Below are 18,296 nucleotides of genomic sequence, written 5' to 3' on the forward strand. Positions count from 1 at the left end.
AGCCTCAAATATTACTTACTATGTGACCCTGGGCATGTCACTTAACAAAACTCTGTCTGCCTTAGTTGCTCAACTGTAAAATGGAGTAATAATAGTACCTTTCTTCCAAGGTGGTTGTAAGGATCAAATAAATTAGTATTTGTGTAATGGCGATTGCCTGGGCATACCCAGATCACCTAATATGGAGTCTCCCTTCATCCCTTACCATTGGGGCAGATAAGGCCTCCTTTGACTGGCAAGGTGACCAGAACAGGCTATGTATCTTTAAAATTGACCAGACTGAGACACCTTTTTCCTCTTGCATACTCCTTCATGTTGCTGACAGAAGGTGAAGATTGCATCTCACCCACGGCACAGACACTGTGTACTGAACCAGTGAGAGCAGAAGGACTTCTTCCCCTGTTCCTTCTTCTCTCTTTTTGCCAAAGCTCTTTGAAATAGGCATGAATTTTTTTCTGTTTCTGTTCTGTGTACTTTGTCCTCAGCTCCAGGTACAGGTAGTGATCTCCACTGGACCCAGGAGCTCGAGCCATAAGTGAACTGAAGGATGATAGATTTTTTCCATACCTAACCTAAGAGTCATTGTCCTGTCTGAAAGAACACAGTAGCATTCCAGGTGGAAATTAGCATTATAACCCTCCACTTGAAGAGAACTTAGTATATCACTCAGCCAAGCACTGGATGAAGTTAGTCAAATGAAAAGCCCAGGGAGTTCAGAAGATCAACTCATCCATCGAAGATGTCAAGCTTTGAGAAGGTTCCAGTGGCTGAGCAATCTTCCCAGCCATGCTAGCCCAACAAGGCAGCAGCTGCCCAGTGACAGAGCGTCCTACCTGGCCCATTCCAGTAACAGCCATGCCCAGTGTCTGAGCAACCCATCCATCTTAGTGTAGTAGCAGTCAAGCCTGCTGAGGATCCAACTGACCTTCCTGACTCAGCCCAAAAGTAGAATGAAAAAGGGCAATCCCAGCTAAGCAGCAGAAGGACTCATCCCTCACCAACCCCATGCTCCACAGAGAATTTTGTGAGAACTCTCTTAAGTAAAAGAGGACAATGAGACCCTGAAGTTTCAAAGTTAGGCTTTGCTTTGGCCATGTGTGAGATAACCTGCATTATCCATTAAAGACTCTGTGCCTCCTAGACAGGTGCTACATCTTCTTGAAGTGATTGTCATCACTAGGGAGATTTGGTTAGCTAAAACCATTCTTTTTTTGGCGGGGGGTGGTGGTGGTGGTGGAGATTCTTTAAATGAGCATAGGAAGCTATGCCAGGCTCAAGTGAAAGAGATCTGAGCAAAAACCAGAGACCAGAGTCCTGAGGACACTAATTGATCCCTGATGTGGGCAGGGGTAGTGAAGACTGTATTGGTTCTCATGAGAGTCATGAGGTCTATGCATTCATTCCCCTACTCAGCCTCAGAGATGGCAGTCATGCAGAGGCAAAGGCAGAGCATCTCTGAGGTGAAAACAGCTGAGGATAGGGGTAGAGTGTTAAGAATTCCAAGATACTAAATTTATGTACACCGAATTTAAAATATGTTGAAGAGGCAGTGACAGGCACATTACAGTTAAGTGTATTTTCTGTATTCATTGTTTTATTTTGTTATACTTGTAAAAGATATATTTGATATTTCTAGGCTTTTTTATACTTATTTATACTTTTTATTCCCTAGCAAATGGTCTGATTTTGAGAGGTTTTTCCCCCTGGTCTATTTTTATAAAAGTGCTATATAGTCCTAAGTAATATATATTTTCTTTAATGTTACCAGTCAAAAATTATTATAAGCCTTTTAGTTCTAACTTCTCCAACAATTTGTCCAATTCTCTATTTTCCTTTTGATTAATCTTTCTGTTAAATTTGTCCAGCTCTGAGAGAGAAACATTAAAGTCTCCTACAATTTTAGTCATATCATCTCTTGAAATTCAATTAATATTTTCTTTATGAATTTACATGGTATGCCATTTGGTGTGCATTTAAAAATATGTTTTTTAAATTTTAATTTTTTGTTCCATTTTAAATTCCAAATTGTCTCCCTTCCTCCCTCCCTATCCCATACTAGAGGCCACCATTTAACACACACAAAGACAAAGACAAAGTGACAAAGATAGATAAATGTGTGTGTAAATGTATATGTATTTATATATACACATACATACATAAATACATGCATATATAAAACCATACAATGCATACTTCTATTTATCAGTTCTTTCTCTGGAGGTGGATGGCATCTTCCTTCATAGGTCCTTTGTAGTTGATTTGAGTATATGTAATACTCATAATAGCTTAGTCATTCACAGTTATTCTTCAAACAGTATTGTTGTTACTGTGTACAACATTCTCTTAGTTCTGCTCATGTCACTTTCCATTTTCTAAAATCAGTGTGCTCATAATTTTTTACAGCACAGTAGTATTTCTTCACAACCATATACCACAGCTTTTTTTTTTTTTTAGCAATTTCTCAATTGATAGGCATCCCCTTAATTTCCAGTTCTTTGCCACAAAGAGAATTGTTGTAAGTATTTTAGTACATATAGGTTCTTTTCCTTTTTGCATCATTACCTTGGGAAGCAGATCTAATGTTGGTATTGCTGGATCAAAAGGTATACAGTTTTATAACTTCTTGGTAATTCCAGATTCTTCTTAGAAATGGTTGGATCACAGTTTCACCAACAATGTATTAGTATCCCAATTTTTCCACATCCCCTCCAACATTTGTAATTTTTCTTTTCTGTCATGTTAGCCAGTACGATAGGTGCAAGATGATATCTCAGTTGTTTTAATTTGCATTTCTCTAATCAATAATGACAGAGCATTTTTTCATATGACTACATATAGCTTTGCGTTCTTCATTGGAAAGTTGCCTGTTCATTTTGACCATTTATCAATTGGGGAATCACTTACATTTATATAAATTTGACTAAGTTTTCTATATATTTGAGATAAAACCTGTATCCTAGAAACTGTCTATAAAATATTTTCCCTAATTTTCTGCTTTCCTTCTAATCTTGGCTACATTGGTTTTATTTGCACAAAAACTTTTGAATTTAATGTAATCAAAATTACACATTTTTTATCTCACAATACTCTGTCCCTTGTTTATTCAAATTCTTCTCCTATCCATAAGTCTGATAGATAATATATTCCAGGTTCTTCTAATTTCCTTATGACATCTCCCTTTATATCTAGGACATGTATCCATTTTGATACTAATTTTGATCTAATTTTGACCTAATCTTGGTAAATGGCACAAGATATTGATCTATACCCAATTTCTACCACACTGCTTTCTAGCTTTCCCAATAATTTTTGCCAAATAGTGAATTCTTCTCTCCAAAACTAATCTTGACATTTGTGAAATACAAAGTTACTATAATCATTTGCTGTCTTTTGTATGTCTACTTTGTTCCACTGATCCATCTTTCGATTTCTTAGTCAATACCAGATAGCTTTGATCATTACTGCCTTAAAATATATATAGTTTGAGGTCTGGTACTGCTAAGTTTGTTCATTTATTTAATGTTAATGTTGGTTGATCGTCAATGACTCCTTTAAACACAATATAGTTTCCCTTCTCTCTTTGGATATTTTGATTTTTTTTACCATTTGATATTGTAATTGCAGCTCCTGTTATTGCCTTCATCTGATGCATAGACATCTTGTTCTAGTCTCTTATTTTTATTCTGTATACTTCTTTACTTTTTAGATATGTTTCTAGTATATAACAGACTGTTGTATTTTATTTTCTTGCCCATTCCATGTTTTTAAATTCAATGAAAGGACTAATTTATGACCTGAATTCACCCCCAAATTTTTCTTTTTATGAATTATATTCTCTTTTGGACCAATATGGAGTTATTATTTGTCTTCCAATCATGTCCTAGATGTCTTCTAGGTATCTCAAAATTCAGTTAAAAGAAAGTTCAAATCCTATCTCTCCCTCTAACTTCTATTTCTTTGAGGGTACTACCACCCTTCTGCTAATCTAATTTTACAACCTCAGAGTCCATTCTTGACTCTTTTCTCTCAATCCCCATATCCAATCAGTTTCCAAGTTTTGCCCATTTCCTCTCCACAACATCTCTGACATCAGTCCCATTTTCTCAGTTTATGCAATCTATACCCTATTTCACAACCTCATCTCCCCCTTGGACTATTGAAATTAATTTCCTAATTGGTCATCATTCTTCTAACTTCTCCCTTCTCTAATCTAATTTCTCCCTTCTCCCTTCTCTACCAAATTGAAATTTCTCCTCTCAAGTTTTTCTTCACTCTTCTGGTTCTCTGACCTGCCTGACCACTCCTTTTCAATCTATTTTGCTAGATCTTCATACAGATTATACCCACCAAAATGGGTATCCCCCAAGGATCTGTCCTGACACCTCTTCTCTTCTCCCTCTATACTGTCTCACTTGATGATCTCATCAGCTCTCATGGATTCAATTGTCATTTCTATGTAGATGATTCTCAGGTTTATTTATCTAGTCCTAACCTCTCTCTTGATCTCCCATATCACCAACTGCCTGTTGGACATTCCAAATTATATATCCTGTAGACATCTTAAACTCAACATGTCCAAAACTAAGTTCATTATCTTTCCCCCAAAAAACCTCCTCTTCCTCTTGTTGCTGTTGAGATTGGCACCATCTTCTCAATCACCTGGAATCAAAACCTAGGTGTCATCTTCATCTCCCTACCCTCTCACCCCACTTATTCAAACTATTGCCAATTTCTGTCATTCAATATCTCTTACACATATTCCTTTCTCTCCTGTGACACCATCACCACCCTGATGTAAGCCATCATCACCTCTTACCTGGACTATTACCAATGGCCTGCTGATACTTCTGCTGCCTCAGATTTCTCATTTTACCATTGTGATGTGGTTTGACTATGTCAGACTCAGCAAACTCCAGTGCCTTGTTATTACCTCTAGGTTCAAACAGAAACTTTTCTGTTTGGTTTTTACAGCCTTTTACAAGCTCAGCTTTTTCCACCTTTCCAAACTTGTACTACACTCCTTCCTTAGGACTCTAGGATCCAGCAATAACAATGGCCTTCTGTTCTTACTCATAGCACTGTCTCCTAAGCCTGTTCCTTTGCACTGTTTTGTCCTCCATGATTGAAATACTCTTCACTTTCACCTCCTGGCTTCCCTGGTTTCCTTCCAGACTTGACCCCAATTTCATCTTCTTCAAGAGGACTTTCCTAGTCCTCCCTCATTATAGTCCTCACATCTATGCTGTCTATATCCTGTTGGGACATAGTTGTTTGTGTGTTGTCTCCCTCATTAGAATGTGAGCTCCTGGAAGGAAGGGCCATGTTTTTGCCTTTTTTTCTATCTCAGTGATAGATATTACTTAGTACATTGTTATTATTGTTGTTATTTGTGCCTCATTCCCAATGGCATAAAAATGTTGGAGTTAATGTATATTGTGTCCAGCTGTGGCTGATCATACCAGTGTGAGCCCAAAAGGTTCTGCCATAGGTCAGACACAAATAGTCTGAATGTGTCTTTGAGAGGGAGATATCTCTAAATGTGCTTGTCTCTCATTTTTTCAAGCTACTACAATTCTGCTTTGCACATAATGCACAGAACCTTCTTAGATGTGGGCATGCCATGCTGGGTGTTCCTGTGCCAGTGTCTCATATTAATGTTTCACCATCAGTACCAGAGGTCTTCAGAGAGACCCTGAGTGTGTTTTTACATCACTTCTTCTGGCAACTATATGAATGTCTGATTTGTGTGAGTTTCTCCACAAAACAGTCTTTTAGGCAAATGTACATTTGGCATTTGAGCAATGTGGCCAGCCGATCAGGGTGGTGCTCTCTCCAGTAGGGTTTGAATGCTTGTCAGTTCAGCTCAAGAAAGGACCTCCAAGACTGTTCTTTATCTTACCAGGCAATCTTCAGAATGTCCCTAAGATAATTCGAATGGAAACATTTCAGGTTTCTGGCATGGTGCTTGCAGACTGTCCTGGTTTCAGTGGCATACAACAATGAGGTCAGCATGACAACCCTGTAAACCTTTGGCTTGTTAGGCAGTCCAATACGTCTTCTCTCCCACACATTCTTTCAGTATCTCTCAAACACTATTAGCTCTGACAATGCATATGTCAACCTCATCACCCCAGGAAAGTATAATCCACAGCATTCAAAATTTCACCATTTGATGTAACCAATGATTCCACATATGGATGGTGTGGTACTGACTGGCGGAGAACTTCTGTTTCCTTGGTGTTAATTGTCAGGCCAAAATTAGCACAAGCAGCAGAGAATCAGTTCATACTCCACTGCATCTTAGCCTCAGAGGCTACATTGGGAGCACAGTCATTTGTGAACAAAGAGTTTAAAGAACGTAGTAGGAGTTTATTGAATGTTTATTGTTGATGATGATGAGAATGAATGAATATAGTACCAATAGCAGTGGATTTGGAGTGAGATGGCCGATTAAGTACACTTATTAGCAGTTTGATCTCAGGCAGGCCTTTGCAACCCTTAGTCTTCTAAAATAATTTTGTACTAAATGTTCTCTAAGGTGTCTTCCATCTTTGGTATTCTGTGATACTATGAAGTGGGTTTACTAGATATTAGGATCTCTAGAAATGTCAGCCACTGAGGCTCATTTGAACCTGGATAAATATGTTGGGATCATGGGGAAGGAGGAAGGGTAGTGCACACAGTACAAATGTTTTGTCCTAGGCTGCCTAATCCCTTCAGGAATAACCACAAACCCATGTGCCCTCTACGCTCATTCAGGTGTCTTCCATTTGAGTCAAAAAATCCACCACAGTCATGCCAATGTGTCAAAAGATTCTGAGTGTACATGGTGTACCTGTATCAGAGCTGAGAAGATTTTCTCCACAGCTGGTAATTAGAAAGTCACTTTCCATAATTAATGCTGGGCTAATCAGAGTGCCAATAATTATATGGAGCAGAATGTAGCAATTATTCATGAAAGATTATCCCCAAAGACAGACACCATTTAAATCCTGGCATGGATCACAGGTCACCTTGGTAACTTGTAACTTTCAGTGATATTTAGCAGGGGAGTTAATTGTTGTTCTCCAAGGTAATAAACCTGCAGTGGGCTAATCTGGGACCTGCCTAACTGGTCCTGTCCTATAGGTAAGAAAGCCCATATGCATTCGAGGGAATAAGAATCAATAAAGTACTTTGATTGGATTAATTAATCAAAATAGAGTTTGTAGAAAGAATTAATTAAAGAGCACATCAGGAGATGTTAATGACATAGAGATGTTTTACAGCAGATTGGAAAGGATGACTTGCCTCTATTCTGATTTGATACCTACTTCAGAAATGTTTTCCACCAAACTAGTTCTGGTCTTTCATTCAAGGCTTAGCTTAAGTCCCACCTTCTTTGTGAAGCCTTCCTAGAACAATTCAATTCACAGAAGTCTCTCTCCTGGAAGGGAGCATGAGGTAATGGAAAGAAGAGCTTTGCCTTTTCATAATTGCAGCTTGGATCTGGGAGGGACTTCAGGAGCCATTGAGTCTAAACCCTCCTTAAATCCTGACTCTAATCTATGATGTTCTTCAGGTAAGGTCATGCTCAGTTTAAAGACTTCCAGTGATGTGTAGCACTATTTCTTCCCTCCAGGCTGGCTTCCAACCTCATATCCCATAACTCCCCCTTCGTAACCTTGGTGTTTAACATAAATTGAACTATTAGTTGTTCCTTGAACTTCATTTCCCCTCTTTCACTTCTTTGTTTTCACACAGGTCATTTCCAATGCATAGAACATAGTCCCTTTTCCATTACATCTTCAAACCCTCCTCTTCCCTCAAGGTTCACCTTCAGAGCCATATTTTTCTGTATAGTCTTCCATGATGGCCTAGCTTAGTCTTTTCTTCCCACTCAAACATCTTTTTTAAGGTTATTTTAATTATTTATTTTGGGGTAGCTGTGTGGTTCAACCCACACAAAAGAGGAGTAAAAAACATTGGCTACCCAAATATCTTTTTTTTTTATTTTGTAATGTTTAACAATCACTGCCATACAATTGTGATTTTATCCCCCCCACCTACCCCCCACTCCCCCCCTCCCTCCCCACTACTGCATACAATTCTGTATAGATTCTACATATACTTTCCTATTGAGTATATTTTCACTATAGTCATGCTATGTAGTCAGACTAAGATAAATGAAAGAAATCGTATAACAAATCAGAACATGATACACAAACACATACACATACACAAACATGATCTGCTACAATATGTGAGTGACTTCCATATTTATCTCTCTGAGTGTGGCAGGCATTTTGCCTTGAGATCCTCCATTGGGATTTTTTTTTTTTTTTTGGTAAGAAGTTCTTGTGTTATTACACAAATCTAAGTCTACCAGAAAAAACTCTCACACACTGTGGTTGTTGCTGTGCATAAAGTTCTCCTGGTTCTGCTCCTTTCACTCAGCATCAGGTCATATAAGTCCTTCCAGGCCTCTCTGAAGTCTTCTTGTTCATCATTTCTTATGGCACAATAGTACTCCATTACATTCATATACCATAATTTATTCAGCCATTCCCCAATTGATGGACATCCCCTTGACTTCCAGTTTTTGGCAACTACATAGAGTGCTGCTATAAATATTTTTGTACATGTGGGACCCTTTCCCATTTTTATGATCTCTTGGGGATATAGTCCTAGTAGCGATATTGCTGGGTCAAAGGGTATGCACATTTTTGTAGCCCTTTGGGCATAGTTCCAAATTGCTCTCCAGAATGGTTGGATGCGCTCGCAGCTCCACCAGCAGTGTATTAGTGTTCCAACTTTCCCACATCCTCTCCAGCATTTATCATTTTCTTGTTCTGTCATGTTTGCCAATCTTATAGGTGTGATGTGGTACCTCAGAGTTGTTTTGATTTGCATCTCTCTAACCAATAGTGATTTAGAGCATTTTTTCATATGATTATAGATAGCCTTAACCTCTTCCTCTGAAAATTGCCTGTTCATATCCTTTGACCATTTATCAATTGGGGAATGACTTGTATGATTATACATTTGGATCAGTTCTCTATATATTCTAGAAATGAGGCCTTTATCCCCGAGCTTAGCTGTAAAAATTCTTTCCCAATTTACTACATCCCTCCGGATTTTGGTTGCATTGGGTTTGGTTGTGCAAAAACTTCTCAGTTTAATGTAATCAAAGTTATCCATTTTGCATTTCATAATGCATTCTATCTCTCCTTTAGTAAAGAATTCTTCCCTTCTCCATAGATCTGATAAATACACTATTCCTTGCTTCTCCAGTTTATTCATGGTATCAATCTTTATACCTAAATCATGTACCCATTTGGACTTTATTCTTGTGTACGGTGTCAGGTATGGGTCTATGCCTAATTTCCGCCACACTGTTATCCAGTTTTCCCAGCAATTTTTGTCAAACAATGAGTTCTTATCCCAGAAGCTGGGGTCCTTGCTACCCAAATATCTTTAGGGAAATTTATCTTGATCTCTCCTTTACTTCTGTCACTTCTAATCCTACATAACAGATCTATGGAATAAGTCTGAATTCACTTCTCATTTGGATCGATGGGCACCTACTGTCACCCTGGACTGATTTATTCACTTTAATATCTCACACCATCAGTTCTAGATTCCTGGGGAAGGACCACTACCATATGGTTATATTCAATTTCTCTCATGGTACTAAGGGCAAACCTATTGAAGGGAAATATATTTCTTCTACTCATAACTCTAGCTTTTGTGCCCTCATCAGTGTGTTTCTATTTGCCCGGCTAGCCCTTCAAAATGACACTGCAAATGACAAAAAAATCATAACATCACAGGTTATACATAAAAGTAAATGCGTAGATAATAAATATATTACAATCCACACATAATCTGGGATCACACTCTCCCACCAATACACTTAGTATCCCTACTGAGAGAAGAGGCACACACTCACAGAAACTTGTCAAGGAGACTTATAAGTAAGGAAAACCCTTGGGGTCAGAGTAATTCACAATTCTAGAACTATCCATTCCATTGTTTTCTTTCTGTGATGGGAACTATCCATAAAAATTCTGTGATGAGTATAGCTTCTATGATGAATAGATACTTTAGCTGCTGAACTGAACTGATTTATGCTATGGGTAACTAACACCTCACTGAGCATAACACGTCACCCAAATGATTTACATTAGTGGGTGACTTCTCTGACTCTCTACTTCCAATTTATTCCTCTAATTGACTAGACTTACTCTTTAGCAGCAACTGTAATATCCATCACTTAAAGATTCACACTTAGCTGCTGCACTTATGAATTCCTTTCTGCTTTCCTTCTCTGTGTCTCTGTCTTTCTCTGTCTGCTTCTCTGTCTCTGTGTCTCTCCATCTCTGTATATCTCTCTCTCCAGCTCTATGACCCTGTGTGTCTCTCTCTGTCTCTGTCTGTCTCCTTTTATGTCTCCTTGGGTCCACACTATGGGTACTCCCTGACAGCAACATACCTTAGCATATGACTAACAATAAAATTCTCATCTATCTATAGTAGGAAAAATTATACTTGTCTACAAATCATACAGCAATTCTGATGCCCATATCTTTCCAGTTTATTACAATTCTCACATTCAAATCTCAGTAGATGTTTCCAAATTCTATGACTCAATCCCTAACAAAAGTCTCTCAGAGTAACAATTTTTCTTCAAACCTAGGGAAAGCTAAACCCAGCAACAAACATTAAAGGGACAGTAGATTGCCCCTGTATTAAGATAATCTGTGTACATGTCAGAATGTGTCCCTTCCCTCTGCAGAAGAACATAACTTCCTTGAGGGTGGACACGGTTTTGTCTTGTATTCTCCTTACCTAACACAGTGCTTTGCACATCATAGATGTTTTATAAATTTGTAAAATTGAATTAAGAAGCAATGTGATATAAAGATTAAGTGTTGACTTAGAGTCAGGAAGATCTGAGTACAAATCTATCCTCATCCTTTGTGACCTGGGCAAGTCACTTGATCTCTGTCTGCCTCTGTTTCCTCAACTATAAAATGGAATGATAATAGCACTAACATCACAGGGTTGTTGTAAGGATTAAATGATATAATATTTGAAAATTGCTTAATATAGTCCCTGGCACATAGTAGGTGCTTAATAAATGCTTATTTCCTTTTTGCTTTTCTTCTTTAGGACTTCAGTGGATCTGGATCTTGTCCATGTGGGTATCAATGCCTATCTCAAGCCAGTCATCCATTTGTTTCTCTACAGAGGATATTTCATTCTAAAGGCCTTCCTCTATGGGTACTTTCTGAGAACAACCCACCTTAGCATATGACTAATAATCAAATTTACACAGCTAGTAAGTGTCTAAGGTTGGATTTGAACTTAAGTTTTCCTGATTCTAAGCCCAGCACTGGAAGGGACTGCAGGGCTAATTCAGCCTAAATTCACCTCTTCTGTCCCTCCAACTGCTTCAAATAAAAGGAAACTAAAACTCAGAAATGTCAAGAGATTTGAACAAGCTTGTACAGATTCTGGATTTTCTGGTGGGTTCATTCTTCACTCCTTTGCCAATAAACCCAAGAAATAATCCAATGTAAATAAAGCAAAAGTCAAAGACCCAAGTGCATATCTAGGAGTCAGTATGATGCAGGCCTGAGTATGACACATGCTGGTTGTGTAGGACAGTGGATAATAATAGTACCTACCTCCCAGGTTTGTTTTGAGGATCAAACGAGGTAATAATTGTAAAGCACTTGGCACAATGCTTGGCACATAGTGCCATATAAAAGTTAGTTATCTTTATTATTATCATCATCTATAAAATGAGGAGGTTGGAGATGATGGCTTCTATAGTGCTTTTTAATTTTAAGTCCCTTACCCCAAGGTTATCTGAGATACAGTGAATTTCACTAAGAACAAAATTCATAGTGTAATATTTGCCTCAGTCATTTGAAAGAAAAAACGTGGGGTAGCATTCTTAAATAAACATAAGCAAAGATGATGTGAATTCAAGAATTGTTCCTATTACCCAGGCCGCTGATTAATCCTGTGACCTTGGGCAAGTTACATTTCCTTGTCTATAAAATGAGAAAGGGAGTGTTGGACTAGATTGGCTTCTAAGGTCCTTTCCAGATACAAAGTCTTCAGAAATTTCTCTGTTGCCTCTTCTTATCATCCTTCCAGGCTCAGTCCATGGGAAGCCTCCCCATACTATTTCCCCCCACACTGTTAATGCTCTCTCCTTAATTATTGAAGGAACTGAACATGGTTAGCTTTCAGAAGTAAAGACTGAGGGATGGAAGCAGAGGTAGGGAGGGTAGCTACGGTCATGCATCTAAAGGGTTGTTTTGGGAGTGAGGCATTGGAATCATCACTTTGCTTGACCTCAGAAGGCAAAAAGAAGAACCCTGGATGAAAGCTGAAAAGAAATTTAGGCTGGACATGATGGAAAAACTTCCTAACACTTTGAGCTGTCCCAAAGAGAAATGGGCTGCCTCAAGAAGCAGCTTGTTGACCCCTCTTTGGACATCTTCAGCCAGAGGCTGGATAACCATTTGTTAGCTAAGTTACATTAGGTGTTCCTTTCATGTATGGGTGGAACTAGACTACTTGAAGTCCTTCCATTTCTCAAGTTCTATGAAATTGTCTTGCATTTATGGATCTATGGATACAAAATACACAGTAGATACAGCAGATGCTATATAGGATGTAAGGATTTTTTGTGTATGTGTGTGGTTGGGTTTGGTTTTAGGGGGCAGGGTTGGCCTCTCAGGTCCCTCCCAACTTCCATATTCTCTGGGCCTCCATTTTTGCCTCTGCAAAGTAAGGGTGTTCAATTAGAATGACCCCTCATGCCCCTGACAACTCTAAGATTCTGAGAATCAGCAGAAGTGCAGTCACAAAGTTATAAGGCTCACCTAGATGCAGTTTTTATTAGTACTATGAGGTTTCCAAAGGGACCAGTGTGAATGTACAAGTCACATTTCCACTTTATATTAAAACGTTCATATGTACAAACATTTCTACCCATAGCCAGCATCACTATGCCACAAGAGAGCTTTGTCTAGAAAAGTAGCTTTTCCACTTTCATTTAATTTTGTGTTTTCAACCAAGGAGGGGTTTTATGGAATTCAAACACATTAGCACACTGTCAGGGGATGCCCATATCGGGGCAGAACAGGGAAATGAACACAGGCCACATCCTGGGGGGAGCAGAGGGACAGAAGAGTGTCTTTGGCCAGGGAAGAAGTCTCTGCTCAGGGGGAAGGAAAGGCAGTGACTGAATCATTGAGGGTCCTTGGAGAGCCCCATAGTGGCCTGTTAATTCTTTCTTTCCCCCAGTGATATGCCTGAGCTTGGGGACTGGCTGCTCCTTTCCACCCCATACTGCCTGAGCTTTGTCCACCACCTGCCATTTGTTTTTCCTTCCCTTGCTCACACTCAAAGGAGAGGGTATGAGAATTCTGTGGGTGACCTGGGCAGACACAGGGAAGGAGGGAGGGCAATGGGGCATTGTAAATGGGCCAGCTCCTGACCCTTTCACAGCATCTGTCTTAGTTAAGGAAGGAGAGACAGCTTATGCCCACCTTCTTGGCCATCAGCCCTTCCTGAGAATCTTACCCTTGCCAGAAAGAAACTGGCCCAAATCCAATGGAACCCAGAAAACAGGAGGCAGAAATATCTCAGCTACCAGCAGACAGCTAGTGCTGGGCTGGGCTAGGCTGGACTGAGACAGAGGGAAAGGTTTTGGCTTCATGGACTACATTTAGCATGTCACCTTTCAAGCTTGAGTCAGGCCCACATACCCCCTCTCCACATCCTTTCCCACCTCACAGGCTTCGGTCCACTCATACATAAGGGCAAAGGGTCCCTTACTGCTTTCTATTCAGGCCTTTGCCCCCTAACCTAAGAGATGCTTCAGGTTAGCTGAAATAACCCAGGGGATCTTAGAAAGGGGCTTGGGGACACAGGGCTTCCAATAATGGGAACCCCCACCACCACCTCCAATATCCATCCCCTTGCCCTTGGGGAACTGATGCCTAAAGATCAGGGGTATTCTGGCCAGGTGACTAGCAGGGGGATTGAAAGGACTAAGTGAAAGAAAACAAACACAGCTTGTAGGCATTATTCATAGCCCACTCAGAAACCATCCACAGGGGCTTGAGCCTTTTCCCTTCCCCAGGCTGGGCTTTAGACCTCTTCTCCCACAGTGCCCTCTCCTCCCCAGAGTGACCTTCTCCCTGGGTGCTGCCTCTTCTCAGGCCCTGAGTCCCTGCTGAGGTCCCCCAAGAGCTCTAGTAAGAGGCTGCAGTGGTAGGACCCCTGGGGGCTGCAGGGGAAGGTGGGGCCTTGACTGTCAGGGCCCAGGTTCCGTTTGCCAGGGTGCTGCCGTTTGGAGACGTCACCCTCGCCATCCTTCACCCAGGAGGCTCTTCGGCCTGGGTGCTGTCTCTTCTGCTTGCTGTCAGCCTTCCAGGACTCCTCCTCACGCTTGCCTGGGTGTTGGCGTCTGTGGACCTCCACAGCTGCCCCTCCATCCCCCACTTCCTCCTCCTCTGCTTCATCTTCTTCCTCCCTTTTGCCTGGATGCTGCCTCTTCTCAAAGGTTTCAGAGAATCTCTTCCCTGGATGTTGCCTCTTCACGAGCCAGTCTACCTGGGGGACCTGTAACTCTGGGAAAGAAAATAAACAAGTGAAAACTCCTATCACCACAGCCTTTTGTGCATTTGAGTGACTGTCTATGAGATAAAATTATAGGGAGGGGGCTCCAATGACCCCCACCATTGCCTATCACAATGCCTGAGTTTTCACCATTAGAGCTTCATTGTTTTAGGTTGTTTTCTTACCCGTGAAATGAATTTGCCCTATAGTGTAAGGAACTGATCACAAAAACTAGGATCTGTCTGTCTCACCATTTTGCCATGTACCAGCTAGTTGCTTCACTGGCACCTTTGAGGTTGGAAAGGGAAACTCAAGTTGCTTCTATATGGAACCAGTGAGTGATTCCCATGATGGTGGCAGAATGGACAAAATGAAGGCCATGGAATGGGCTGGGGCTGGGATCAAGGCAGAAGCATGGTGCTGCAGCCAGGTCCTACCACCTTGTGAGAACCAATTGTCAAATTTTTCAGTGTGAGCATTTATACCTTGGAACTTGGCAAATACTACAGATCTGGGCTTGTTGATTGTCTGGATCTAAGAAAGTGATGTAGAAAATGTTAGTAATGTGAATTACATTTCAAAGTGTGTCACAAGTACAGTTTTCTTTCCAGAGGGCTGGTTGTCAAACATTTACCAGCGCACCATGAGATAGAAGAATCACAGATGCTGATGTTGTCAGCCCTAACTGTCCCTTATAGACTCATATACACTCATCTGCCTATGCACACACCCATCCTCAGGTCCCTACACACATACACATGGCTAGATAACCCACTTTGACTCAGAAACATACTCTCAAAAGATCATAAATACAGAGATGGAAGGAAGCTTCAAGGTCATCTCGTCCAACCCCTTCAGGTGAGGAAGGGGTTAAGTGACTTGCCTAAAGTGACACAGGTGAATCTAGACCCCAGGAGTTAAATCTAGGATTTCTGACTCCAACTCCTGCTCTCCTCCTCCTGCTTTACAAATGTCTCCTCAATCAAAACACGTTCATACAACTATCCTCACTCTTAGACACAGACTCATATAGACACTCATGTATGAACACACTGTAACACATATGTAGTAATCAAAAGTGACATACTCTCAGACATACATTGTGCTCCCTAAAAAAACTCACAAAGATTAAGTGGGTTCAATTCACCCAATTATGCCAAGCCCAGGGCACTCAGAAATACCAGCCATGACCCATTGGTCAGCAGGCTTCTTAGGCAACAGAATTAGGCTGATTCTTTGGGGAAATAATTTCATGAAAAAGGCTGGACTGATACATGATCAAGTGTTTTTGACCCATAATCAGCAACCAAATGGTTTCAGCTGCATGATCCAAAAGAGGTGATATCCCCTCCCCTGCTGACAGAAGCTTCAGAAGGTCTCTAACCAGGTGAATGACTCCTCAGAGGAGAGAACATTAACCTGAATAATTAAAGGCACCCTGTTCCCTCTTGAGTTTTTGGCAGAAGGCTTTCAGAGAGGCAGCCAAGTATCCAGAGTAGAGGAAAAGAACCAGGAGTAAACCACAGTGCTGACTTTTGGGGAGTCTGTCTCTGATTTCACCAGGCTGTGTCAATCAACCAGCTTTTATTACGTGGCAGGTGCAGGGAGGTAAAAAAAATGCAAATACAGGGTCCTTTTGCAGGGGGGTGGGAGGTATCTCATAGGTAGCTAATATTGTCAGCTTCTGCCAACCCCATACATACACACAGACACATAGACAAGCGGTATATTCACAGACGCACACTGATCAATAAATGTGAATATACCTTCACATGCAAAAATGTATCCTTACCCATATGTGTGCTCTCATACCCCTTGCTAAAAGGGGTATGGAGACAGGGACCAAAGTAAGTGAGGAGAGATAGAATGGAGAGGCAAGTAGATTATAACAGTAGATAGAGTGCTGGACTTGGCTTGGCTTTTGGAATAGCTGAGTTCAAATCTGATTTCAGACACTAGCTGATCCGGGGATAAATCATTTAACCTCCAACTCATTTTTCTCTTCTGTAAAATCATGATAACAGTACCTTCCTCATAGAGTAATTGTGATCATCAAATAATATTTGTAGTGTTTTGCAAATCTTAAAATCTGTATATAAATGCTATTATTATTAATGGGAAAGGGCCATTAGGTTGTAGGGTGACTGGAGGGAACACTGGGTTCAGGGCAGGTGTTGGTGAAAAATCTCCCAAGTCAGGCAGCAAGATCTCTATCCCTACTTCCTCAGCTTTAGGCTAAAGGAATTAGTGTAGCTACAGCCTGTCTATACCCACAGAATTCAAGCTTCGCAGATTTAGATCCTTAAAGCCAACCACAAAAGGCACCTCAACATTCCATGAATTCTAATAGAAAGTGGGGGGGGGGGGGCGGGGAGAAGAAAGAGATGAATTACTAAAGACAAGAAATCTTCTGGCCCTTTCAGGTGAGACTAATCCCTCTGTCTCCAGAAAGAGCAATGCCAAGGGTGTGGCCAGTGTCACCACATATGGAGTCGATATTGGGATATGGGGGACGAAGAAGAAAGAAAGGAACCCTAGGAGACTTTTGAAATGTGGGCAAGGGAATTAGCGCATTGCTCTAACATTATTAATTAGTTATGTGATTTTGCCTTCTTTAAGATTCATAGGATCATGACAGGATCAAAGGATCATAAAGTCTTAGATCTAGAGTTGAATGAATTCAACTCCCTCATTTTGCAGATGAAGTAATTGAGGCTCCTGAGAGTGAAGTGACTTGACCAAGAACACAAATATGGTAAGACTCAGAGGCGGGGTTTGAACAGGGATCAGAGATTCTGTTACACCTGGAAGAATTTTTTGAGGTTATCTGATCCAACTCTCTCATTTTACAAATAAGGAAGTTTATGTCTGTAGGACAAAGGGGTTTAATGAAATAACCTATAAAGTCCCTTCTAGCCCTGACATTCTGTGAGTCTGTGGTTTATTCACAGATGTTAGTAATTCAGTGGAAACCTGTTAAACAGTTCCCAACCTTGAAATTAGAGAGAGCTTAAGCACCATCACTCAGGGGACAAATGTAGAGGGAGGAGGGAGTAAGGTCAAGAACGAAATCCTTCAGTAGCACACAGTTGACCCAGATCTGACTTTAATAGAGTTCTGCTGTTCACTCCATACTCCTCCAAGTTTGAAAAGGCAAAAACCAAGTTACAGAAAGAGCAGATGATCCATCCCCTTACCTGAGTTGTTCTCTCTTTCCTCTTCTAGTTTTTGCAGGTTTGACTGGAGAAGGAGGTGCTCAGCCCTCTGCAAGATCTCTTCCAGGCGACCCCGCTCCTCACTGTCCACTTCTGCTGCAGCTGGCTGGCCAAGATTTATGGAGACACTGGACAGAGCCAGAGACAGCAGCAACGGCAGCAGCCACAGGTGGGTCATGGTGACGCTGGAGCTGTCCAGAATTGCATGAGGAAGAATGGGCAGGGAATTGGGAAAGAGTAGGGGCAAAGTATTAGTATCTTCAAGAGCAGATGTGGATTTCTGAACAGGAGGGAATATATCCACATCCCATCCCATCCCATTTCTCTCTGTCTTCCTCCCTCCCTCCCTCTCTCTCTCTCTTTCTCTCTCTCTGTCTCTCTGTCTCTGTCTCTGTCTGTCTGTGTGTGTCTCTCTCTCTATTGCTCTCACTCTCCCCCTCTTTCTCTCCTTAA

General features: G+C 40.8%; 1 protein-coding gene across 1 annotated transcript; it reads right to left on the reverse strand.

The window, feature by feature from the left end:
* Positions 1 to 12,932: 12,932 nt before the first annotated feature.
* Positions 12,933 to 18,092, reverse strand: TRH (thyrotropin releasing hormone). Its single transcript, XM_072650502.1, has 2 exons — positions 17,826 to 18,092; positions 12,933 to 14,639 (listed from the first exon to the last, which is right to left on the reverse strand). The coding sequence occupies exons 1-2, from the start codon at positions 18,019 to 18,021 to the stop codon at positions 14,158 to 14,160; spliced, it is 678 nt and encodes a 225-aa protein (XP_072506603.1). The 5' UTR covers positions 18,022 to 18,092; the 3' UTR covers positions 12,933 to 14,157.
* Positions 18,093 to 18,296: the final 204 nt, after the last annotated feature.

Source organism: Notamacropus eugenii, chromosome 3, assembly GCF_028372415.1.
Source record: "Notamacropus eugenii isolate mMacEug1 chromosome 3, mMacEug1.pri_v2, whole genome shotgun sequence".
Taxonomy (NCBI): Eukaryota; Metazoa; Chordata; class Mammalia; order Diprotodontia; family Macropodidae; genus Notamacropus; species Notamacropus eugenii.